At 39.2% G+C, this 27,619-nt stretch overlaps 1 protein-coding gene across 2 annotated transcripts in view; it reads right to left on the bottom strand.

The window, feature by feature from the left end:
- The window catches only part of LOC310737716 (MAM domain-containing glycosylphosphatidylinositol anchor protein 2), a 194,891-nt gene that overhangs the window by 13,044 nt on the left and 154,228 nt on the right, over nt 1-27,619 (bottom strand). Inside the window, exons 10-14 of one of the 2 annotated variants that reach the window (XM_083562244.1) lie at nt 20,960-21,108; nt 9,915-10,092; nt 2,774-2,794; nt 2,080-2,235; nt 1,169-1,330 (exon numbers count right to left, since the gene is read on the bottom strand). In XM_083562244.1, the coding sequence (XP_083418370.1) occupies nt 1,169-1,330; nt 2,080-2,235; nt 2,774-2,794; nt 9,915-10,092; nt 20,960-21,108 (666 nt within the window). Of the gene's footprint in view, nt 1-1,168; nt 1,331-2,079; nt 2,236-2,773; nt 2,795-3,390; nt 6,618-6,700; nt 10,093-20,959; nt 21,109-27,619 lie in introns of those variants that run through there. The other variant, XR_014536877.1, reaches the window with a different exon arrangement.

The raw sequence follows: 27,619 nt of genomic DNA, 5'->3' as shown, positions 1-27,619 counted from the left end.
TCTTTGTCCTCCTAATCGCTGCTCTCACTTCCTTTTTACTAAACCCATCCACTTCCTGCTTCACCAACTCCACATTATCCACCCTTCTCCTCATTCATCAGCTGCTCAAAATACTCCCTCCATCCTCTTAACACACTCTCCACAGTCAACACATTTCCATCTATATCCTTTATTGCTCTAACTTGCAGAACATCCTTTTCTCCTTCCTTAGTGTCCAACTTCTCATACACCTCCTCATATGCCTTTTCCTTAGCTTTCGCCACATCCCTCTTTACCTTCTGCCGCATCTTCTTGTACTCCTGTCTACTTTTCTCATCTCTCTGCCGATCTCAATTCTGTATTTCCAACCTATTACTGCTCATTATACTGTCCATATCCTGAGACCACTCTGTGTTTGCCACCACCTCTGTTATTCATGTCTGATGATGGTCTTTATCAAAGTAGTTTTTTAGGAGAACTGTTAGTGCTAAAGTGCCAGGTCAGAAATAAAGGCCACGGCATGATAAACAGCAGCGTGTCCATAAGCTGGCAGTGCTGAAGATTCCCTCTAAACTGGACAACATAACAGTGATCACAGCAGGTCAAAATCCAGTTTTACCTGTTTGATATGTGATGTGTTTCCTCCAAGGAAACACATCTTTCCTTTTTAGACTGAGGGAAGAATAGCAGCTAGGCTGTCTTGTGAAAGTGCACTCAGCACTTAAAACAGCCCAGTGATAAAGGACAATAACAAGCCACAGTACGACAGCAACAGTTTTGCCATTAATGGGAAAGACAAGCTACATTTGCCTTGTTACAGCTTCAGACTATGTGCTTTGACACAATAGCATTACAGCTCTATTAGGAAAAGCATGCGTCTGCTGTGCTTCTATACATGAGACAGGATTGCACTCAGTGATGTTATCAGGAGTGATTTAGGTCAAACGCACTGGCTAAAAAATGTGCTGCAACTCTCCCCAATACATGGCATACCAGAAGCTGACAGAAAGTGTCCAGTCCAGCAACTTGTCACATTATTGGTGCAGTCACGTAGGGACGCTTCAAATGCCTGTCACAAAATGAGTGTCTTTAACGTTATTCAATTCAACACTCTTTTCTGTGCTTAAGCAGATGCTTCCTAAAGCAGACACGGTCATGTTTTAAAAATGAGAGCTCAGATTTGACTTACCGATGTGTTTCCCGTACATGTGGTAATAAAAGCCGAAGCAGTATGCTGGAGGGTTGGTGATGCCATACGGATTTTTAGGTGCCACGTTGAAGGTTGGGCTCAGCAAACGAGCCTTGTCGCCTTCTTTACGGGGTCTAGAGGTCTCGATATACATGTAGAAACCTGCCGATGACAAAGAATTACAGCGAACTATTCAACAGAAAATACAGTAAATTAAGCTTAATTTAAAACCGTGTCACTATAAAATGACCAGCTACACCATTAACCAACCCCTATTTAATAAACAGTATATTATATATATATATTCTACATTCCCTCCAGTCTGAAGGAAACAGAAGGAATTGAGGCTGGGATTTTTTATTTGTATATTAATATAGGATAATTAAAAGGCCAGGAAGACTCTTGGGGGTAATGCAATTTTATACAGTTTTCTGTCTGCCATCAGGATGATTAAAGCAAATGTATTATTTATAACATCAGCTGCTACTGCATTCCCATAAAAGCCACAATCAGCAGCGTGCCTCCCTCCAGACCTCCTCCTCCCTCCTCTTCCTCTTTCTATCAAAAGCCTCTTTGTGGAAGTGTCAATAAAGGGAGGTCAGACTGAATCTCTGTTGTAACTGGCAAGCCTTTCTCTCTTTGAAGTCACTTTCAAAACCATTATTGCGTGTTAGGGAAAATTTTCATTTCAACTTGGAAATTACACAGTCTAATCTGTACGGCTGAATTATGTCCAAATTAAACCGGTGAATCTGGCATTTAGTACTTAACAGAAAGCGACTGATTACTTCATTTAAATGCATCCCACCTTACCAGCAAAATGAAAGATGAAGCCTTAATGATTGCCAAGCTGATGATAGCTGCCTATGTACTGAGACGTGAATCGTTCCATGCTCGCTGGTCATACATACCTTGTTTTGAGCCGCTGCGATCTCCATTGGGTCCTGTATTGGGAGTGTATTTAGTGTCGCGTGTGGCGGCGCTATGTCTCGTCCAATCAAAGTTGTCATTCTTGTCCTGAGTAAACATGCAAATAGGCTCCTCCTCAAAGCTGCAGTGGAATTCCCCTGGATAAGGAGAGAACTGATCAGTTTCACAAAATTTTATAATAATAATAAAAGAAAATACACACCTGACCAGACACAGTTAAGAAGGACCTCCGCATTGATGACCAGGAGCTTAGTTAATCACGTATAACATCCTTAACACACTGTCAAACCCTTACAACAAAATCAATCGATAAAAATGCCAGAGTCACAGAGGAAACATTTAAAGGCCTGTCTTCTCTTTTTTTGTGGCAACGCTGTGGTGCTATTGATATTCCGCTTGAGTGGTTTATGATAAATATTCATTGATTTTATTCAAACATAGCTGGGAGCAATGTGGAGTAATGACCTTCAGAGAGGCTCCATTTTTTCTTTTTAAACAAAGGTATCTCTCAGCACAGATCACTGGCTTCCTTACTTTCAATACTTAAACATGGGATTTATTTAAAAAAAAAAAAAAAAAAAAAAAATTGAAGCTTGATTATAATACAAACAAATAAATAAATAAATACAAAATAATAATAATAATAATAAAAAGACAGGGAAGAGGGATACTTACTTAGATGTGGGTTAATGGGAGCTGAGAAGGGGAAAAAATAGGAAAAACAGCCATTAAAAGGACATACGGAACTATAAAATAAAAAAAATAAAAAAAAGTCATAATATATTTATATATACTACTAGTTAAAAACTGCTCAGATATTTCCTTTTTCACTGCTTGGTAGTATTTTTAAATAATTATAAAATAGTTATATAATTATTAATATATTAAAATGATTAATATATTAAAAAATGATGTAAGCTATATGGAATTATGCACTGGACCAGAAAATGTTTTAAATAAATGAATACCCTTTTGTCATAGATTTAACAGTAAGGATAATGCGTTTTACACTTAACATTTAATAAGCCACCTGTTTTGCATACAGTACAGACATTAACAGGTTAGCTCCACATTAGATGTTCTGCCAAAGTCCTTTCCAACTCCATCAAAACAACATGGTATAGAATTTCATCTCAGCTTAATTCACGTTAGTAGCATCCAACATATTCATTATAATGAACGATCCAAGTTAAAAGAACCATTTTAGAAGAAAAAATATAAATATCTCATCAGACATTTTACAAACGCATATGGTAACTGTGGAAAATCCTAATATTTTGGCACACATCGAGTTTTTGCTTTTCAGTTTGTTGACTACTCAGTCAGAAATCATTCTCCGTTAAAATTTATATTGGTTTGATTACTGGTCCTTGGAGAGCGCGATTGATTATTCATCATAACAAAAACCAATCATTTTAAATAATCTCCTAATTTTAGACACCCATTTGCTTTTCAGTGCAACACATAAGTATCCATACATCACAGAGTGAAGCATTTCCACATTTTGTATTTACAGGGCCATTCTCATGCATTTCAAAGCAGCTACTTCTCAATATGCAGTCCTTGCTACTTACATAAGAAGGATACAGCCATAGAAAACAAGCGAAAGGTCAAGAGTACAAAAACGCGGTTTGTTTCAATAAGTCACTGTAATTTCTTTTACAGAGTAAATACAATCTAAGCTGTCAAGAAGATGCATGGGCTTTTTCATGATCGATTTCTGCCATGCTGAATAAATGCGGAGCATCAGCTTAACCCCGAAACTTTGTTACCGCGGCATGATTTATGAAATGCTTTGGGTCATGGAAAGAAATTGATTTTAATTCACTCGATTAAACTAGCTAATAAGAAATCATTCCTGCAAAGCAAACATGTGTTAAGGAATATTGGTTAAGATCTTTGAGTCAGTCTTGCAGAGCAACAAAACAGTGAGAGAGAAAGCACAACAGAGAGAGAGAGAGAGAGAGAGAGAGAGAGAGAGAGAGAGAGAGAGAGAGAGAGAGAGTGAGAGAGAGAGAGTGAGAGAGAGAGAGAGAAAGAGATATATTAATGATATAGTGCCAAGATTTTAAATAAAAAAAAAAAAATGATGTCTATAAAATGAATGTTATTTCCATATCCTAAACATTTGCATTTAGAAGTGGCAAGAGAATGAATGACTGATCTGTAATGTCCTTACATGCACTATAAGGGCAATGCAAAGAGAAAACACTATAAAAGATTTAAAATATAGTAAAAATAGTAAAAAAAATAAAAATAAATCTTAATATAACATACCATAGTCCATTTGTTAGAAAAAATATACATAGGCACACTATATGAAATTATTTCCTCTGAAAGACAAGGTAGAGCATATATAGAGCCACCCACACAGACTTTACTCCACACATTTATCCAACACACACCTTTTCCAACACTAAGGACACATTTGTCACAACTGTAAACACACAAAGCATTAGCACAATTTTTTTAACAGTATTTTTTTATGAACAAGGATAGGAGTGGGAACACAGCTGTAGCTTTTTTCAGTGTTATTCGTGAGCTACAAAAAGGCATTTTTTCGTAAAAGTCAGTTATTAAGGGTTTTTTTCCCCTCGCCATTTCATTATTGGTTTAATTCCTACAAAAGGCTTAAAATGTTTCACCATAGAGGAATTATTTTCCTCACTGTCAATATCTTGTAGTAGTGTGCTGAATATAATGGCCTGTTTCATTGTTGGCTCTGAAATACTATTTAATTTTCTGAGGATAACAAAAATATGATGTAACTACTGAATATGGAATGCGGAGTTGGGCCTGTTATTATGCAAAGGCTATTGTTTAATGTCAGCATCTAAAAGCTTAGATAAGCAAAGTTACAAATTGATAGTGTGAATTAAGTGTCAGGTATGCAGTCTTTTAAAGAAGAGCATGTGCAAAACATTGTTCTACACAGAGACATGTGGTAAAGCCATGCATAACCTTCCTATGAAGACAAAGAATATCATGAATTTTATGTTATGGAAGCAATAAGATCCTCAAACATGCCTATCATTCAAGCAACCATAAGTTTCAGATAATAAGAGAAAAAAAGCAGACAGGAACCTATGTGGCAGTGTTGACTGTGCCAGTAATCATGTGCATGATTAATCTTCTGAAAACTTTTTTTCCATCAAACACTTGAAATGGTTTTGCACTCATCTTTTTTCTCACTACACAGCATTCACACCAGAAAAGAAAGCTATCTTTGGCTTGTTGGCAGCAGCTGAACAGGCGATTCAGGCAGGAGTGTGAGACTGTGCAAAGATTGTACCATCTTAGTTATGTAGATCTGGACTTTTTTCAGCAGGTAAAAAAAAACGAAGAAACAGAATCTTCTTTGGTGAGCAAATCCTCAAAGAGTGTAATAAAGCTGAACCAAAGAACATTATCTTTACATGTTCATTCATTTTTACAAATATAAAAAAAAAGCATGTTAAGTGGCAACCTGCTGTACATATAGCAAACAAAACTCATTATACAATTTAAATGACATTACTTTATTTATTACTAAATTACTGTACTATATGTAAAATATATGTAATTATATGTAAATATAGATTACTTTACTTATTTGAATGTTATGTCTAGTGGTCACACCCATTTCTTAATTTTTCTAGAGCACACAAAAAATTCAATTAATTATTTCCTCATAACTTTCTCTGTGTGTCTGTAGTGTGTTTTTGTGTGATGTGATTTCCAATCAACTCTCTGGAATGATTTTTGTCTACATCCTGGAAAGCTGCCATTTTCATTTTTGTTTACTTCAGCTGTAATGTGAATAATCTGAATAATTAACCTTGGAGTCAGATTAGTGGAAAAGGTGCTATTTTTAGCAGAAACATGATAGCAGCAAAAACCATTAAGATAGAAGATAAGATTAATGCAAACAGCCCAACCCATCCCGTAAAGCCTTCGGAAAATAAAGTGTAACTACACTACGACTCTGACATCTGCGAATGACATGAGCTCAGCATGCATTAGCTTTCATTGCTGGTGACAAGCTGGTGTCTGAGGACGCACAGTTAAGTACTGACATGTATGTTAATACTATGCATGGGCAATGGGCTTGAATGTTTCTAAATGTACAAGAAGCTAGCCTATAATTCACAGCACATTTCAAGTTATAGCTATAATAAGGAGACTATGTTTTCAACATTTGTAAAATTAAAGAAAGCAAAAAAAAATAAATAAAAATAGTCAAAGTAATAAAACGATAGAGCATCCAAGGTGCGCAGCTGCACTGTGCAGGTGATTAAAGCACAGCTCCATAATAAAATAAGTCAGCACAAACCGGAGAGGTTGAAGGCTAACACGTGCTTCCTTCAAGATGTGTGGTGGCATCTTTTTAAACTTGTTTCTCATGCAAGTGTCACAAGGCTGTGTAACACACTTTCTTTTCTCTCTTCCACATACATTAACTGACAGACACCCATGTTTGGCATGTTGCTGTGAATGACAGGTAAGAGAGGGAGACAGAGAGACTACCCAAAGAACGTCACTAGGTTACAAACGTAACCCTAGTTCCCCGAGGGAACGAGACGCTGCGTCGAAATGACGCAGCTCGAGTTCCCGAAGGGGAACCGAAGATCAAGAGAAATACTGCTCTACTGGACTACTGGCCATGGATTGTAAAGATTTAAACTCACAAACTCCTTGGTTTGAGGACAATTTCCCCTGCAATGGCCTCAAACAAGACTCTTGCACTGGTCACCTTTTATAATGGCTCAAGATAGAAATCTGTAGTGCTAATCATTTTCATCATGACACACCTTCATGCTTCCCACACTGGCGTGAAGAGAGGTTAATTAAACATTAATGATTGGGTTCTTTTGTTATTTTTGTAGCTTGAGAAACAGTGAACAAGAATGTCCGAGTCAGAAAGTGAAAAAGGGATAATAACCAGTAGCGTTTTTCACATACAGTATGCAATCACTATGTTTACAATGCTAGGATAAACAGAACTCTCCTGTATGTAGCACATTTTGGATGTAGTTTTAAAAATGGGGCATTTTAGTTGCCTTTTCCAATCTTCTGTGACTAACGAGACTTGTTTTTTCCTGGCATGCCTTATGGGCATTTCAACCGTGTAATGAAATCAGCTCTGCTCCCAGCACTGGTCCTCGCGTTTCCAAATGCTTCAAAATTCAAATGTTCATGTAAACATCGGGGATGTTTACATGAACATTTGAAATTTGCAGCATTTGGCAGATGCCTTTATCTAGAGTGCTGCAGAAAAAAAAAATCCTCCTGCTAGCAAAAAATGGGTCAGGGACTAAGGATACTACAGAGCAGATTCGCTTTTAGCGAGAAGTGTTTAATTGCTTAATTCTTACTGCAATCAATGATTGTGCATGACAACAAACACAATTAAGAACGCAAGAATAGAGTCTAAAGTCAACAGATCAGGCCCGAGTCTGTAATGTGTGATTCAGGCACAATTCCTTGAAAACTGTCGTATCATTTGAAGGGCAAGAAAAAAAGATGTTCATGATAACCCTGAAAAAATAATTGTGCTTCTGTAAGTAAGATCTTCCGTAAGTAAAAACACCTTAACCAAACCAGTGCTCAAGTAAAAAAAAAAGTTAAATACCCCGAGCAACTACTTTGAAGAATAAAAAAAAGCTAATTCATGCAAACCAGCATGAGATCAGTGTCACTGCCAGTACAGTCAACTGCAACTAATTGCAACCACTATGTTGTCTCCACTAATCCAAGCCTGTAAACAGCAAGCAGCTCAAAAAGCTTCTGTTACTCTAGTAACCTGTAAGAATGGCTGAGCAGGATATGTGAGTGTTATCCCTTTAACATGCATTGTGTCCCTTCGTTCAGGAATGAAACATAGCTTTTAATGCTACAAGCAAATTTTGATATTAGTGTATTTGGGGGCTGCAAGAAAATATTATTAGATAATGTTAAAAAGTGCACACAGTCATTAAATCAGGGAGTCACTAAAATGTAATGGTAGACTGGAACGAAGAAGGTTATTAATGCATTGGCTAGCCAGAGCTAGTGCATTGGTACAGACAGAGACAGCACCCAACTATCATAGTATTCCTGAAACTCCTGAAAATAAGCCTGAGCCAGATCCTTCCAGGTTAGAATATGGAAGTTTAGATACAATTATCTACTAAAATTACAATTCATAAATTAGTAAAAAAAAATTATGACAAGCAAGGCTGCCCTTGGTGTCATCATGGATGTGGAAGGGCACAGTGTTAAAGTCAAGTGTTTGCACCACAAAGGCACATTTTTTTTGTCCAGGTCCCTGGAAGAACATCAGTTGGTACTATGATTGGCAGACACTTTGCCTAATGCCAGAACCACAAGCTCTAAAGAGGCGCTCTCTACAGATTGCTAAGTCTGTTTGGAATTATGTTTAAAATAAATTAGAGTGATGCAGAAAATAAATTCCTGAAATCTTTTTTATATTGCCTAAGAGTTTCTTGTTGATCCTGTTGTTTCTCTGATGTTCTTGCTCTATTAGTTCATCCATTCAAGCCTTTGTCCATGCTGTCATGCCAAGGCCCACCCTGTCATCTTGTTGTCTCAACGTGTCATCTTCTACTTTTATGAAAATAAGCAAATTATTTTAGTCATCAAACCCTTAAGTGATTTCTTAATAAACATAGTATTGTTTAAAATTGGCCTAAATATCTTTGTTGTTAGATTTTATTTAGAAAAAAATATGCAACTAGCGCATAATTTAATGGGCAATAAATACTTTAGCCATAATTTCATTATTATCAAAAGACTTTTCCCATTATCTAAAATGTTTTTTAGTAAAGGGACACATTATCTTTCTGCAAATCTACATATTATGCCATGCAATGAAAATTTATTTATAGTACTTTGAATTTGTCCATGACAGGGTTGACATCTTTTGTGTTTTTTTATATTTTGTAGTTGATTTATAAAAAGTGCTGGAGCTTGACCAACATGCATTTCTAACACCCTAAAGTCTACCTGATACAACAAATAAGAGGTTAAATGGAAAATCTCAGATTATTTTTTTTTAACTATAAAGTCTCAAAAGACCCTTTATGGAGATTCTGACCCCGATATGTAATATTTCTAGAATGCCTGGTGTGCAGCTGTAAGTTCAGCCATACTGAAAATGAATAAACCATTACTACATTGTAGCAGAGGAAGCAATACTGCAGTGTCGTCATTATGTAAAAAATGTTGGGCCCTAAAAAAACAAAATTAACCCCATATTAGCAGCACCTGACAATAGCCCTAAGTGCAGGGGTTCCCAAATATTTGAGAAAATTTGCACAAATAGATTCACAAGATAATTGTTATGTGACCTCAACCTAATTATTTATTTATAATATGTAAATATATTTTTTTATTTTGGCATATTTATGTATTTCTTTTCTCATTTCACAGTCAGTATTAATAAACAAAATAAAAATAAAAAAACAAGTAAAAAAAAGGGCCATTCACCCAAAAAAATAATTAAAAAAATAAGCATTTAATAGTTTAATTTCTGTTCAGTGATTTGTTGTAAATGTTTGAAAAAACTGTCCACAACAACAATCATCTTTTAATTCTAACCCCTGTACAGAGGGAGGGAGGGAGGGAGGGAGGGAGGGAAGAAAGGATGGATGGATGGATGGATGGATGGATGGATGGATGGATGGATGGATGGATGGATGGATGGATGGATGGATGGATGGATGGATGGATGGATGGATAAAAAATATAACATTTTGTACACTTGTATTGGCATTGATTGTTGTTGTTGTAATAAAAGGTGTAAGCTGTTTGCAGGTGTTGTTTGCTTTACACTCACCACTGTAGGTCACCATCCTGATGGCGGCGTCTCCCTCACCAAAGCGGGTGATGGGGGTCAGGCGCACTTCGTAGGCCTCAGGTCTGATGAGCTCAGTCAGGTTATAGGTGATGAGCTCCCCTTTCTGAATCGGGCCTTCTACAGGGATCTCCTGCTCCCACCATCTCTGCTGCCCAGTCTGGGAAAGAGTAGCCCAAACAAGCATTTATACAGGCTCAAGATTTCTGATGCATTATCTTCTCTCACTTTTGTGTGTGTATGAGAATTGAGATAGAGAGAAAGACTCAACTCTAAAAAGCCATTAAGCTTGCTAAAAGAAAAGCAGGTTTGTGCCAGAAAGAACCGTAGCAACTTGTAATGAAACTTTGTGATCTATATAATTAAATGTTCTTCTACAACAAAAAGGAGAATACATTAACAGACTCTAGCGCAACCAATATAAAGTATTCATAGGGATGGTCCTAGCCAAACATCAACATAGGTAGCTGCCTAGATATATAACTTAGACATGCTGACTCATAGCTCGGGATATACTTATATTCAGTCTGATTCTATGATAATAAACTTCATGTAGCCAGGGCTCCTTTTACCATTACATCTACTCCGACTTAATGGCTTTTACCACTTGGACCAACAATTCACTAGACAGAACACACAAACAGACCAAAAAAAAAATCTATCAATCTATATAAAATCTGGATCTGTAACTCTCAGTGACCCGTGAAGGGTGCAGTTGTGTAGGCAGAACAGAGCACAACTCCAAGTTTATATAATTATTATAATTATTGCACTATTCAGGTAATACAAGTTGTTCAACATATATGTAGCTTGTTTTATCAGCCAGAGAGCTGCCACTTCCCCAAGCTATGTTGTGCAGTAAGACTGTTTGTGTATCTCATTTCGAATGAGTCAAGTATTTTATACTGGCACTAGTTTTCGTTCAATACAGCTATTTTCGCATCTGTACACTGTATTATATTCTATTACCACAATACTCCGTGATGCTTATTACTGCATATTCTATTACATTTAGATTCCTTGTATTAAAAGACTTGCTAATTGCACAATCTGCAAACAGAGTTTCTATGTTAGATGGTCTAAAATAAATCTGAAATGATTTGCATAAGTATATTTAAAATTTTAATATTAACTAACAGTAAAACTATGTGGAGCCCCACCCATGTTTTCCTTTCTCACATGCATTTTGGGTCACCATCCCTTTCTGTTACAGTAATTATTATGATTTTTTTTTAATAATGAGATAAAAATGTTGCCACATTTACGGGTAAAATAAACTTTATTAATAACATCCAAGAAACATTTCTCAAAATAATTGAACAATTAATCTACAGATCAACGAAGCCACAAATATGTCTACTTACACTTCATGTATGTTATTTTGTGGTAAGACCATTTGTTCCTGGCTTTTTTTTTGTGTGTGTAAGTAATGCAGGTGCAAGTATACAGGTCTTGACTGATCCTGGCAAACAAGATGCAAGTCAAAATCAGTATGCTGGTGAGGGTCAGGTGAACAGCAATTTGCATTACCAGTTAAGGCAAAAACTACACAGAAACACGCCAAAAACCATATTGACAGGATCAAATTATAGACTTGGTAATGAGTGGTGCAAATACTTTACCCCAACACAAAATACAAAGGTTTAAATAAACAAAATACATATGGTAACAGAAAAAAACAACAGACAAGCGCATTCCATCCTGCTGTGTGCTCTGACAGCATCTGCATATAGCACTCGGTTCAAGAGAGAAATACATGAGAGTATCAATACTTTCTTTCAAAGCCTTTGTAGTGTACTATAGGAAGCTATTTCCTGCTGTTTAAACAGCTGCGTAACATTAGGGTGAGAAAAACCCAGACAAATCATAGTTACAGATTTATGCATGTCTGACTTTCTCCTGTGAATTGGACAGACAATTGTGATTTTCTTTTTTTTTTTTTTTTACATGCGCACCAGCTCTCTAAGGATTTATTCCATGGCCTCCAAAACATGTAATGTGGAAACAACAGGACTGTCATGACAGCATAAAGTTGAAGGCCTTGTGGCAAGAAAGAGACACAGCATGAGGCTTGTCTCTAGCTAGAGGACATAAAAATATGCATCACTACAATATCTATTCTTCTTATCAGACATGGCAGACAATGGTTCATCACAAATCCTACCAGCGCCCTGATCCTGATCCTGTGGAGAAAACTGTTTTCATTATGCAACAGCATGCAATTCTGAATGTGACCGCTGGAATAAGAGAAGAAACGTGGTCAAGCTCAAATTTGGGTTCCTCTTAATTACATGGTTCTGAATAGTGCAGTAAATGAAAATATTTACAGCTAAGTTATATATATATATATATATATATATATATATATATATATATATATATATATATATATATATATATATATATATATATATATGAATTGTTTTCAGTATATACAGGTTATATACAACAGGTACTAACATATTACCACTACATAATATAAGACCCTCTAATTTCCTCTTGGGACTGATGCAGTGTTATCCTTATCTGCTCTTTTAATAATAAATCAGACTAAAGATCCAAGATTACTTTTTAATTATAACAACCAACCATAATGGAATGAAATCACAAAACATAAGCCTTGCTGATGAATACCTATAGAACAAGGGATTTATCATAAATCATCCTCAATGTATTTTTCTGAACATGACAGACGCCTCAAGATAGCTTTGTTGCATCATGATAAACAGCCTTGCAGACAAAGATTGTGGTACTCAATCACAAATCCCACTGCAAAAAAAATTGATCTTACTGAAATTCACATGCAATACCAAATATTAGGAACAATAGCTCTGAACTGAGGTCAAAGATAAAGAGAAGCAACAAGAAGCAAAATAAACAGAATAAAACTTCCTGTGCCAGCCTGCCTTTACTTTCCCAAGTCCTCTTTAAACTTGTATGAGTTTTCCCAAGCAATAGATTTTTTTTGTCCTCTCTGAAGTGTAGTTTGCTGGCATTTCCACAAAAAGTATAATGAATGCATTGAATTCAGTTAGCCTTAATGGGGACAATCTAAATTAGAGCTTAAAATGATTGCAGAGTTATGGATGGCCTGGTCAAACCACAATAGTTTCCTCACTATTTCTAATTTGATAAGGTATGATGGCGTCGGTCTGCTTGAGTTATTCCTGCAGTGCAGCACATGATGTAAGACAGCTGAAGCCTTTTGCTCATTAGCTCAGTGCATCAGCATTATATGAATCCTCAGATTAAACTGGACATTCTGACCTTTTTGATAAAGACATTCAAAAAATTGAAATAATGTCATTGGTTTTTTTTTTTTTTTAAGTCTTTTCCTCCATTTTTAGTACACTTGGCACCGAATAAACAGACATTCTAAAGCAGAAAGCTGGTCAATCTTGCAATAATCTGTGCTGATACAGTGAAAGCACACTGAAATAAACCTTTAATTGAAGATGCCAAGGCAAGAGGAGATAGCTTTTGTTAGACTGGGCCTAGGTAAAATAGAAAATGCGTTGTTTTGTTATTGGTAATCGCCCCAATAATTTGGTGGCTGCCCTTACCTTCACTTGCCACTCACATCCAATCGTGCCTTCCTGCCTGGAATGAGAATTAATTGGATCAGCGTGTTTAAGTGCGCGCACAGCAGTTGAGAGCAGATGGTTGTGTTAAACGCCAAGCTTGGTGCAAGAGCAACACACCATCAAATTTAAATTAAGCAAAATTTTCTATTCCATGTGATTGCAATGGCTTTCTAATACATTCTATTAGTTATCCTAGGAATGTTAATCATGCACAAACAGTGCAATGTTTAGCAGTAATTAGTCTTAGTGAGATTTATAAGAGCTTATTATTTGGCTCGGTTTCTGTCTTCAGATAGCATCTCTTTAACTGTCCTAATGACGATGCGAATCGTTTTTTCCCCAGACTGTCATCTTGTTTTCGTGATGAGCTGGTTCATAAGAACTTTATAAGAACTCAGAACAGAAGAATCTGATCAAAGAGAGTGCCAGAGGATTTGGCGGAAAAAAAAAAACCCGGAACACTAATCAAAGTGCCGTCGTGGAAATAGCAGTGCCTGAACCAAACAACCCGTATGTAATTACCGTGGCATGTATCGATCGCGCTCTCCGAGGCCTGCATGCTGATAAGAAGAATGAAAACACTGAGGGGGCGTGGCTAATGTGGATGATAAGGATAGCAAGACGCAAAAGCAAATCAGGCCAGCGCGTCAGATAGTCAAGGTAATTCTCACTTTATGAGAACTGCGTCCAAGTCTTTTAAGTGATTTTTCCATTCATGCCTGCCTGACGAACGACAGTCGTAGATAAGAGAAAAATCATCCATTATGGAGCTGCAAAGCCCAGCAGCTTTTACTATTAATTTCAACGGCTATAGTGAGGGCAAAATGCTAATAATGCTGGGGAAACGGTGAGGAACAGGCTGCACTGGGCTATAAATAGCAGCATATCCCTCCACATGCAAGGCTTCTGGTTGCTGTGCTACAGCACAGTGTTGAGCATCAGGGAGTTGGAAACAGTTATTTATTTACGAAGAATCTCCTTGTAGCGCACCAACCCTGAATTTTCATTCATGTTTAATTATTTCAGCCTGTTAGAAAGGATGCAGTTAGATTTTTGCTTAAAAAAAAAAAAAAAAAAAAAAAACATATGAAAAGAGTAGAAAACATCAAGAATTGAAAAAAAATTAAATAAAAAAAAATAACACTTAAACAAGCAAACAAACAAATAAATAAATAAATCATGCACTGCCTTTTAACTACTACTGAACTAGACACTGTTGCAACAGCCTGGCCTTAATTGCCCTGTGCTCGAACCCCAGGGGAAACTGATGGCATGCAGATAAGTCTGTAATCTCATACACTGACACCTCACTCTATCCAAAGTGGCTAAACAATTTATTAATCAGAGCTTTGACGCACTAGTAATGTCTCAAGGTTACGTATGTAAACCTGGTTCACTGAAGGAACAAAACGCTGCGTCAAGAATGCTTTGGAAATGCTTCTGCATGACCACGCTCTAAAGGAAGAAAGCTAAATAACACATGTGTAAAGGAACCGCTCTCTTATAAGCGCATGCTTATTGGCAGAGAGTGTGGCATGAAGACGCAGCATCTCGTTTCCTCAGGGAACCAGGGTTACACATGTAACCTAGAGACGTTCCCTTTCAGTGTCAACAACACCTTGGGAACGAGTGTCCAATATCACCAGACTGACCAATCTCTGCCTAATGTGGATGGGCAGCTAGGTGAAAGGACAGAGGGGCCAGGAGTGGCACGAAGGTCAAGGCTGTAGGGACTGATAAAGGTCAGTCAGGTTGACCAGCACACAGCGTTGCAAATGTCTTGGAGAGATACCCCAGAGTACATGGCCTTTTGAGGTTTTTCTCTAGTGACTCCTCTGCAAGCGGAGCATGATAAGCCACAATAGTGGACACGTAAAGATTTAGGGTGTAAGGAGACAACCCTTTGGCAAACCATTCTTTAAGAAATTCCAGCATTGGGCCAACCAGGCAGTTAACTGGGTTTAAGTGGTGACCTACGCACCATGTAGTGAACAGGTGCCACTTCGTAGCATACAACCCCCTTGTGGAGGGAGCTCTAAATTGAGGAATGGTCGCTACGACATAGACCAAAAGACCAGCAGCTAAGGGGCCCCTAAGCAAAGTGAAGCAAAGTGCCCCCTGCCTGAGAAAGAAGGTACCTCCTGAGAGGAATCTCCCAGGGAGGGTGTCCGAGGAAGGTTTTCCAGGTTTACCCTTGAGCCCACAGGAGGATCTGTCATGCCAGCTGGTAAAGGAGGTGAGAGCACAGGTTGATGTAGGTCCGTACAGACCAGCACATTATGGTCCCTCAGGTATAAGAGGAAATACTTTAACGATAAAAGCACCTCCAGCAATTCAAGGCAGATGCAATGAGAGATGGGGCCCTTTACATAGACCTTGGGTGAAGCGGCCACTCATGACCACCCCAACATGTGAGGGAGGCATCTGTCGTTAACATTATGTGAAGAACCCTCTGTCCCTGAGCCACCACATTAGGGGTCACATGTAAAAGGAGGCCAAGTCGCACCACATTGGATGCAGCTGCCATCAGATTCATCATACTTTACTGCTTCACAGTGAGTAGCTGTCCTTCTCTCACTCTCTTGATGGCAGTAAGGATAGACTTGACTCGTGCAGGAGATAGCTGCACCCACATAATGGTCAAATCCCACACTATGCCCAGATAGGTGATGCTCTGTACCCGAGAAAGCAAACATTTCTTGGCGTTCAGTCTTATCCCCTTTATCTTTATATGAGCGAGAATGCCAACTTGATGCCGGGTCATCAGGTGCTCCGAGCTCGCTTATAACCAGTCCTTAGACATAGCCCTTGGACATCGTCATCCCCTGCAATAGCTTTCTCATCCAGCTCCCGTAGCAGGTCAGCCTGATAAGCATGCAGCACTGCCATGGGCTAAGCCTTGCTCACCAAGGACAAGGAAGTCTGAAGGGGCTTTGTGGACAGTACAGGGGCCTTGAGGGATGATGCAGCACCCAGGGAGAAATAGCCAGCCAGCTTCTCTTCAACCCGGGGCATCGTCCCATAACCGCACTCTTTCAGACCCACTACGTTAGTGTAAAGAGACATTGGGACTAAAGAGGTGGGCCGAATATGTCCTGCTCCAGGACCTGAACACCACAATGTGCAGGTCAGAAAAAAAGGGCATACCCCGGCATGAAGGCAGTGACGTAGGTCAGAAAAACCACTCATCCAGCTTGATAAGCGGACGTTGTTTCTGCTTCTTGTCTGGCCAAGCAATATTTAGCTTACTACAATAATTAACTACCTCCATGAGCTCCTCAAAAAGGACTGGCTAAGAATGGCTGTCAGCGGATTCGTCGACATCCATCCCCTTCACGATGCTCTCCATACAGGGGGGAAAAACTGCCAAAATGTGTTTTTCCTAACCCTGGGCAAGCCCCTTGACCTCAGTCGTAACTCAAATGTAACTCATTGCGATACATACTGTGTGTGCCCCTGAGGTGCAGCACAACTTCCCTTTTATCCACTTCGCAATTCGCTCTCGTGCACAATCCTGGCAAAGATTTCATACCAACTATATTTGTAATATTGCAGCTTAATGAACAAAAATATTTACCTCTTGATTATTGCCACCCCTGAGAAAACGAATAAGTGAGAACTACAGGACATTTTTTTTTTCCACATGAAAATACTTACAAAATATCTTGGGTATTCAGCATTATGAATAAATAATAAAAAAGCCAATTTAAAAGATCACTCATGTAAAGTAATAATATTAGATAGTTATTATTTCTAAAGGACAAAATTAGATTCATATTTTCTTGTTGATCTGAGATACAAATCCCAATGAATCCTCTCTCCTAATGTAGAATCAATGCTTATTACTTAAAGCTTTCAATTTTTAATGACTTGCATTTACTGCATTAGGATGAATGATTAATAATGTCACTTTGTTTTGCCTTTTGAACATTCAGCACCAGTCTCCAGCCTAAATGATTACAACAATATTCACCTTTACATTTCACATGCATGTGTATATATACAGTACAAATACATATGTTTTAAATTGTTCAATATAATAGATTATTTTCTATGTATACAATAATAAAAGAGAGTATATTAATGCAGTCCTTTACCCTTTATAACAAATGTCCATCATTTTCTCCATCTTTTTCTCCCCTAAGTGTCATTGGGGATGACAAATATAGCTAGAGAGACAGTACTCTTAAACCAGGACTTCAATCACTGTCATGAGCATATCATAACGAGAAAGAAAGACAGAGCAAGTCAGAGAAAGGAACATATATATTGAGATATAAACTACGGAACTTGAACTAGAAATTTTAGCTACATTCACTGTCTTCTCACTGATGCAGATAGAGTGAATATAAAAAAAGAAGAGAATCATGGGTTTGAAGATGCATTTCAGAGCACTACTGTTTCTGAGAAATCTTTCATGCTTTTTTTTTCTGACTTACAATTCGAAATGTGCCTGCACAGGGTCAAAGGAAGCATCGCATCAGGCAAAAAGTAAAGCACACATTATTTCCATTATTTTAGTTGTCAATCAGGGCAGACACGAGAAATGTTATTTTGACTTACCTCTATGCCAATAAAATACCTAATAATAGTAATAATACAGTGGAACCTCTGAGCTCGCGAGGGTTAAGGACCAAGACCGGTCGCGAGTTCCGAATTTTCGCGACCTTTTGATACGCCCCTTCCAACCCAGTAAAAACCCAAAGAACACTATACGAAATCGATTTAAATGAGTAAATAACACTATTTCACTCCATAACACTTAATTATTAGACAATTTTAATGAGATAAACCTTGATTAGAAATGTTAAAACTAGCGTTTTGAGCAGCTCGTGGTTGCTCACGAGCCGATCTGAATGAGAGTCGCCGGTCGGAATGAAAGTCGCGAGCATGCGAGGTTGCGAGCACTGAGGCCGCGAGTTTCGAGGTTCCACTGTAATAATAATAACAATAAATCTTCCATGCACTGAGATATTTATAGTTTTATAGTTAACAGCTATGCAAAGACAGATCTGCCCATTCTCCATTTATTTTTCATAAGTGAAAAACACATATCAGTTGATTAATGGGTTTGTGTTAGCTCGCTTTATTTGAATATTCTATATTTAATGGCAGTATAATAACAGTTTGTTGTTGCAAACTTTTTTTAATGCTATTCTTCCTACATTGGTTTAATGGAAAATCGGAATTAGTGGAATTTCCAATAGAGACTCCAGAGGACTCTGGATAAATTAATCTGCTAAATGCTATAAATATAATAAACACAAGCAATTAAAATTTGACAGTATAATCCATATAAAATATATTGCATCATAAAAGTGCAATCTATGCAGATTATATGATCTGTAGTTGATCAAATTGAGGTTTATATTAGTGTTCTTATGCATGAATGTTCACACACTCATGAGATTGAGTAGGAAAGGAATGTTTTCCCCCTACATTTACGGGATTTTTTCATGAATACAAACTTTCTTGAGTAAATGATTATAAAAATGATTTATGGATGAATCGGTTCATAGACAGATTGATCCTTATTTCTGCTGCTCTTGTTAGGGGTCGCCACAGAGAATCATCCGTCTACATAATAGTCTGTCCTCTACATCTGCCTCTTTTAAACCAACTACCTGCATGTCTTCCCTCACCACATCCATAAACCTCCACCTTGGTCTTCCTCTTTTCCTCCTTGCTGGTGGCTCCATCCTCAGCATTCTTCTACCGATATGCCCCATGTCCCTCCTCTGCACATGTCCAAAACATCTCAATCGTGCCTCCCTCACCTTGTCTCCAAAACATCCTACATGTGCTTTCCCTCTAATAAACTTGTTTCTAATCCTGTCCATCCTCATAACTCCTAATGAAAATCTCAACATCTTCAGCTCTGCTACTTTCAACTCCACCTCCTGTCTTTTAGTCAATGCCACTGTCTCTAAGCCATACAAAATAGCAGGTCTCACCACAGTCCTATAAACTTTCCCTTTCACTCTGGCAGATGCCCTTCTATCACAAATTACTCCTGCTATCACTCTTCTCCACCGACTCCACCCTGCCTGCACTCTTTTCTTTACTTCTCTAACACACTCTCCATTACTTTGCACTATTGACCCCAGGTACCTGAACTCCTCCACCTTCTCCACCTCTTCTCCCTGCAACCGCACCACTCCACTGCCCTCCCTTTCATTTACGCACATGTACTCTGTCTTGCTCCTACTGACTTTCATTCCTCTTCTCTCCAGCACGTACCTCCACCTCTTCAGGCTCTTCTCGACCTGCTCCCTACTCTCACCACAAATCACAATATCATCTGCAAACATCAAAGTCCACAGAGACTCCTGTCTGATCTCGTCTATCAACCTGTCCTTCAACACTGCAAACAGGAAAGGGCTTAGAGCCGATCCCTAATGCAGTCCAACCTCCACCTTGAACCAGTCTGTCGTTTCTACTGCACACTTCACTGCTGTCACACTGTCCTCATACATGTCCTGCACCACCCTCACATACTTCTCTGCCACACCTGACTTCCTCATACGGTACTATAACTCCTCTCTGTGCTTTCTATAAATCCACAAACACACAATGCAACTTCTTCTGACCTTCTCTATACATCTCCATCAACATTTTTAAAGCAAATAATGCATCTGTGGTGCTCTTGCTCGGCATGAAACCATACTGTTGCTCACAGATGGTCACCTCTTCCCTCAGCTTGGCTTCCACTACTCTTTCCTTTAACTTCATTGTGTGACTGATCAACTTTATTCCCCTGTAGTTACTGCAGGTCTGCACATCTCCCTTATTCTTAAAAACCCAGTACCAGCACACTCCTTCTCCATCCCTCAGGCATCCTCTCACCTTTCAAAATGTTGTTGAACTATCTGGTTAGAAACTCCACTGCCATCTCTCCTAAACATCTCCACGCTTCTACCGGTAGATAGCGTGTTAAATAGAGAACATTAATTGTAGCCCACTTCATGTTTGTTTTTTTCAATACATGATCAGTCTTACAGGGCTCAAAAAATTGGTCTGAATTCTCTTTGCATCTTTTGTGTCACGTTTGAATTTTATTTGCTCAAGCAGCAGCCTTTTTTTTTAAGAGTTCTATTATTTCAATGTTTTAGTAAATTTACTTGTGTTACTTCTGTGTAGACATAAATTTCCTTAGTTCTCATTGGTACCCCCTTTAGGAACTCGAGCTATGTCAAAAATGCTTTGGGAATGCTTCCACATTGTCCACAGCTATGTTGTTGACACAGCGTCTCGTTCCCTCTGGGAACCATGGTAACAACGTAACCTGGAGACATTCTTACTGCACATGTTCAGTGATGGTATACTGGTTCATAAATTGCATGTAAAAGGTTATAAAGATGAACAAGTTTGAGAGAAACTTTTGAGCATAAATGACAAACTCCATTTAAAAAAATGCTATAAATACAGTATATAAGTGCTTACTTGTCGTATGCCAAGACGATAAGCCATGATACGGTCCACTGTATCAGGGTTCATCTGTGTCCACTGCAGCTTATAGCCATAAACCCGGGGACGGTTCTGCCACAGAGGACTATAGGTATCATAGTAGAACTCTGGAGCATAAGCTTTTCCTGTAGAGGGAAAACAGACAAAATCTGACTTATCTTATATGTATTAGTATGCAAAATTTATCATACAGGCAATGTATATAACCTGCATACATTCATATTCAAAGATAAAATAAAAATAACCTTTATAACACGTTCATAAACATTGCTTACAGTTTACATAGAGAAAATCTGGGATGAGAGTCTTATGTTAAAACTTAATCAATGCAATGTTTATAAGTATTATGTAAACCCAATGTGGGTTTAGATAAAGAACAGTTATCTTTATCTATTTATATTCATTTCAATCGGACAATAATGTAGCTCATTAATAAAATAGGAAATGTATCTAACACCAAGTGTGTCCAAAATGTCCTAACCCTTTGAAAGGTGTATTTACTGGATCTACTTTATATTGTAGCATGGATTTAAATGAAAACTACAACCAAATTCAACATTATGTTACTTTATTTATTTACAAACGCTATATGCAAGCTAGTATGGTTAATGGTGTGGTAGTAAAGCTAATGGTGTGAATGCCCGCCGGCTAAAATGGTAATCAAAGTTTCATTTTTTAACACTATTAAAAAAGCACTATGTCATGAACATACTGTATAGGCAAAAAAGAAACAAAGAAACAAACAAAAAAAACAGCACACAAATAATTTGCAAATAAGTACAGAAAACAAGCTAAGTGTCTGAAGCAGGCCTTGTTTGCTGAGTTTTGAAATTTTATGAACCAACATGAAAGAGCAGCTGCTCACCAGATAACTTAATATCTCGATTGAGAAACGATTGGTTTTGGATGGATTTAGGATCATCAAGAGTCTCAGGCTTATCTGTTAATATCCAGAACCTGACAGTTGATGACTTGGTCAAAGTGTTCAAAGAGTTATTGTGTTCATGACAGGTGCTGACGAACACACAGACAGAACTGTGAGGGAGGCGAGCGTGGCCATTGACGTGGAGGAATGTGAAGTTGCTGATCTCTGCAAGCATCCTCATAAACCTGCCAGTGGTGTTTATGTCAGCCATGACTTATTAAGAGGCTGTGGTGGCCCAGACACTTTTTAATGATCTGCAGATTTAGCCCTGCAGGCTGGGAGGAGGGCCATTGCAATCCCATCAGGAAGCTGCCTAAGCACATCCCAAATGGCACAACAAAACCATGAGTGAGTGAGAGAGAGACAGAGGGAGTGAAGAAAGATAAGGACCAAGACAAGGGGAAAGGAGAGCACCAAATGAGAACAGATTTATTAAGCTAACAGAAGAATTGTGGCTCCCTAACTAAAGCGAAACAGCAGATTTTTTAGTTTATCAGACCTACTCTACTAATAAAGTATATTACAACACTGAGTGCACCCCTCATATTTCAGCAAACATTTTAGTATCTTCTCAAGCGACAGATATACTTTAGAGTAGTCAACGTGCAGCTTGTATAGCAATATAGATTTACTCTCCTTAAAAATAACTCAACATACTGTACAGCCATTATTGTATAAATAGCTGGCAACAAAAGCGAGTATTCCCTAAGTGATAACAGCTGTAAGTCATTTATCCATGCATGGCCACATGTCCTATTCATCATGTTCATGTTTTGTTTCTGCTTGACAGGACCATAAAAATTTTTATATCTTGTATTAGAGCAGTTAAAATTTGGTACTTCGAGTCCAATTCTCTTTGTGACCACTGGATGCTCAACATGGCACCTCATGGCAAAGTTACAGTTACAGCACTGTGGCCAGGGTCATACAGAGGTTTTCCAAGGTGGCTTCCACTCAGAACAGGCAGAGCAAGGGTCAATCAAAGAAGTTGGTCAGGTGCAGGAGCTGGCTTTATTAAAACAGACGCATGGGTGCTACTGCTATTGCTTTAGAGGTTGCAGAAGCGGAAGGTCCGCATGTCAGTGCTCAGACCATACGCCGCACACTGCAACGAGTTGGTTTGCATGACTGTCATCCCTGAGGGAAGCCTCTTCTGAAACTGGTTCACAAGAAAGCCGTCAAACAGTTTGCTAAAGACAATTTGTCCAACAACATGGAAGAAACATGGATTCCAATATGAACTGTGAAATTCCGAAGCAGAATATGATGCTTTCCTCTCATGATGCTCTCTTCTCCCACTGTTTTCCAGCAGGAAAACAACCCCAAACACAGCGCCAAGATGCCAACTGCCTTGCTGGGGAAGATAAAGGTGAAGGTGATGGAGTGGCCAAGTATGTCTCCAGACCTGAGCCCTATTAAGCACCTGTGGCACATCAAGCAGAAGGTGGAGAAGCACCATGTGTCTAACATCCAGCAGCTCTGTGATGTCATTATGGAGGAGTGGAAAAAGATCCCAGCAACAAACAGCTGTGGTGAATTCCATGCCCAGGATTAAAGCTCACACAAAATATTGACACTTTGGACACAGTTTTTACAAGCTCACTTAGGCTGTACTCACTTTTGTTGGCAACATTCTGACAAAAATGGCTGTATATTAATAATAATGATGAGGAAAAAATCAACTCAGATTGTAAACAAAACAACAGACCTACAGCTGCAAAGGATCACATGGCATTCCACTCCTGTCAGCCAAGAACAGAAATCTGCAGCTACAGTGGGCACAGGCTGACTGAAGCTGGACAGTTGAAGAATGTATTTCTGCTGCAGCATACAGACAAAAGGCTCGAATTTGACATTAACAGCATGAATCAACAATGGTGTCAACACTTGTGTCAACAATTCAGGATGCTGCTGGTAGTGTAATGGTGTGTCGAATGTTTTTGTTTTTTGACACAAATTGGGCCCCTTAATACCAATTAAGCAAGGTTTGTATGAGACAGCTTCGTTACTGACCACAAGTGTCCCTTTATGACCACAGTTTATTCATCTCTTAATGGGTAAATCCACAATGTTAATGTGCCTTGTCTCAATACACAAGACAACTGGCTCCATAAACATAACAATGACCTCAGTACACAGATTTGTTCATGTCTGTGTAATCAATTTAGAGATACTTGCAGCACTGCAGACTGATTTGCAATTTTCTCGAAATGTAAGATTATGGACATTCTTAATGCATTCAGCTGGATTTTTTTTTTCTTTTCTCATGACTAACAACTCAATTACACATAAAAATTCACACTATTAAATTCCACAACTGATAATCACAGCTAGAAAAACTCCAAAAAGAGATTTTACATTTACATTTGTGGCATTTCACTAGCAATGAATAAATCTACACTGGTAAATTAGATTAGAAACTTAAGGTAAATCAGCCTACAACTCAAGTTACTACAAGTTGAATTATTATTTTTTTTTTCAACAACACAAACTTGGAAAGTGATGGTTTAAGTGTTTCAGGAAGAGGTAAGTCTTCAACCGTCACTTGAAGATAGCCAGAGACTCCGCTGTTCGGACATCTAGGTGAAGTTTATTCCACCACATCGGAGCCAGAATAGAGAAGAGCCTTAAAGTATACTTACCTCTTACCCTGAGAAAAGGTGGTACCAGTCGAGATAGCGTTCAAAATCCACCAGCTGTGGGTCTGCTTGTTTGCAGGGAGACCCTATTTATAGAGACTGTAGCAGACAAACAGCTGCTTCAACTTTCCTCACAGTTTCGGTTAAGGTTCTCCTGGTAGAAAGGCCTAAAAGAAAGGAGGATAGAATGCCTGCAACACAATGGGTCGTGGGGGAACCGAGGGCACCTTAGGAACATACCCCAGTTTGGGGTAGAGGAAGGCACTGGCAATGCCTGGAGTAAACTCCAGAATGACGGGTCCCACACAGGCACTCTAGGTTGCACCCGAGGCCTCAGCATCTGGGTGCCGTGGAGGAAATGTGTCACTAACAAGTGCTTGACCATTGACTGCTCAGCAAGCGGAGCATTATAAGCAGCAATAGCTAACACGTAACCTTTCAGGGTGAAGTGAGAAAAACCTGTGGTGAACTGTCCCTGTAGAAACTCCAACTCTCAACTGACCAGGCAGTTAACTGACTCCAACTGGTGGCGCTCGCATCACAAAGTGAACAGGCACCATTTTGCGGCACACAACCTCCTCATGGCGAGAGCTCTGGATTGGAGAATGGTTTTTACAACCTCGGCAGAGAGACCCTCTGGGGCCACAGCAACAGCCTTCTAATTCTGGGCGGGGGTGAACAAAAGGAGGTTGCTCGAGAAGGGCTACCAGATTCGCAAACCATGGTCTGCCTATCCACCGCAGGGACACAAGAAGTAAATGGTCTAACTCTCTCCAGAACTCCGGGAGCAGTGTGATAGGGAAAGGCATACAGGCGCAACTTCAACCACAAATGTTCCATGACATCCAGCCCAAGCGGGGCTGGGTGTGTGAGGGAAAACCAGAGGGGACAGTGTGATGTCTATTGAGTTGCAAACAAGTCTGCTTGTGCTCTGTAAAACTTCCTCCACGTCTGGGTGGAGCCTCAATTCCCCGTGCCTCGGCCCTTGCCTTGAGATGGTGTCTGCTCCCTGGTTTAGGCACCCTGGGTTACAGGGTGTTATGTAGGAGACCACTGATGTGTTGTAAGTACGGATATACAGTATATATTATATATTATAGTGCAGAGTAAGTTGCCCTTCAGAAAGAACCCTCTGTCCCTGAGCCACCACTGGAGAGGGTTTTATGTGCAGGAGGCCAAGCGGAACCTCCAAGTGGTGTAAACGAGATCTCTGACATCAATAACCTTCCCCTCCTAGAAGCTAGCGTCGTCTCCACCGCATGTGCTTTTATAGCGTCCTTTTTGTGACGTCATCCCGCCGGTGATGTTGCCCCTTTCTGTTAGATAGATTCTACATGGAAATCAGAGCGTGGACATGGTGAAGCGTTTTTGATGCAGCTCAAGTTACTGAAAGAGAACCCCTCTTTTCCTGCTATTGTAAGTGTGAGGGGAGGTCACATTAAATGTTTGCCACTTTAGCATATAAAAGCTGTTTCTTCTGTTTTTCTACCTAAAGTTCTGAAAAATATTTATGTATGTTATACACATACAGTGGGGAAAACAAGTATTTGAACACCCTGCTATTTTGCAAGTTTGCAAGTGTTAATATTTGGTACAGTAGCCTTTGTTTGCAATTACAGAGGTCAAACGTTTCCTGTAGTTTTTCACCAGGTTTGCACACACTGCAGGAGGGATTTTGGCCCGCTCCTCCACACAGATCTTCTCTAGATCAGTCAGGTTTCTGGCCTGTCGCTGAGAAACACGGAGTTTGAACTCCCTCCAAAGATTCTCTATTGGGTTTAGGTCTGGAGACTGGTTAGGCCATGCCAGAACCTTGAAATGCTTCTTACAGAGCCACTCCTTGGTTATCCTGGCTGTGTGCTTCGGGTCACTGTCATGTTGGAAGACCCAGCCTCGACCCATCTTCAATGCTCTAACTGAAGGAAGGAGGTTTTTCCCCAAAATCTCACAATACATGGCCCCGATCATCCTCTCCTTAATACAGTGCAGTCTCCCTGTCCCATGTGCAGAAAAACACCCCCAAAGCATGATGCTACCACCCCCATTCTTCACAGTAGGGATGGTGTTCTTGGGATGGTACTCATCATTCTTCTTCCTCCAAACACGTTTAGTGGAATTATGACCCAAAAGTTCTATTTTGGTCTCATCTGACAACATGACTTTCTCCAATGACTCCTCTGGATCATCCAAATGGTCATTGGCAAACTTAAGACGTGCCTGGACATGTGCTGGTTTAAGCAGGGGAACCTTCCGTGCCATGCATGATTTCAAACCATGACGTCTTAGTGTATTACCAACAGTAACCTTGGAAACGGTGGTCCCAGCTCTTTTCAGGTCATTGACCAGCTCCTCCCGTGTAGTTCTGGGCTGATTTCTCACCTCCTTAGGATCATTGAGACCCCACGAGGTGAGATCTTGCATGGAGCCCCAGTCCGAGGGAGACTGACAGTCATGTTTAGCTTCTTCCATTTTCTAATGATTGCTCCAACAGTGGACCTTTTTTCACCAAGCTGCTTGGCAAGTTCCCCGTAGCCCTTTCCAGCCTTGTGGGGGTGTACAATTTTGTCTCTAGTGTCTTTGGACAGCTCTTTGGTCTTGGCCATGTTAGTAGTTGGATTCTTACTGATTGTATAGGGTGGACAGGTGTCTTTATGCAGCTAACAACCTCAAACAGATGCATCTAATTTAGGATGATAAATGTAGTGGAGATGGACATTTTAAAGGCAGACTAACAGGTCTTTGAGGGTCAGAATTCTAGCTGATAGACAGGTGTTCAAATAATTATTTGCAGCTGTATCATACAAATAAATAGTTAAAAAATCATACATTGTGATTTCTGGATTTTCTTTTTTTTAGATTATGTCTCTCACAGTGGACATGCACCTACGATGACAATTTCAGACCCCTCCATGATTTCTAAGTGGGAGAACTTGCAAAATAGCAGGGTGTTCAAATACTTATTTCCCTCACTGTAAGTATTCAAACCCCCTTCCCTTTTGATTTTTGTTATTTTGCAGGCTGACACTACAATCATTCATATTCTTTTTTTTAATTTTTATTAATCTACACTCA

Source organism: Silurus aristotelis (assembly GCF_946808225.1).
Source record: "Silurus aristotelis genome assembly, chromosome: 15".
NCBI classification, from domain to species: Eukaryota; Metazoa; Chordata; class Actinopteri; order Siluriformes; family Siluridae; genus Silurus; species Silurus aristotelis.
Note: the sequence above shows the minus strand (reverse complement) of the source record. Positions and strands in the feature narration are given on the sequence as shown.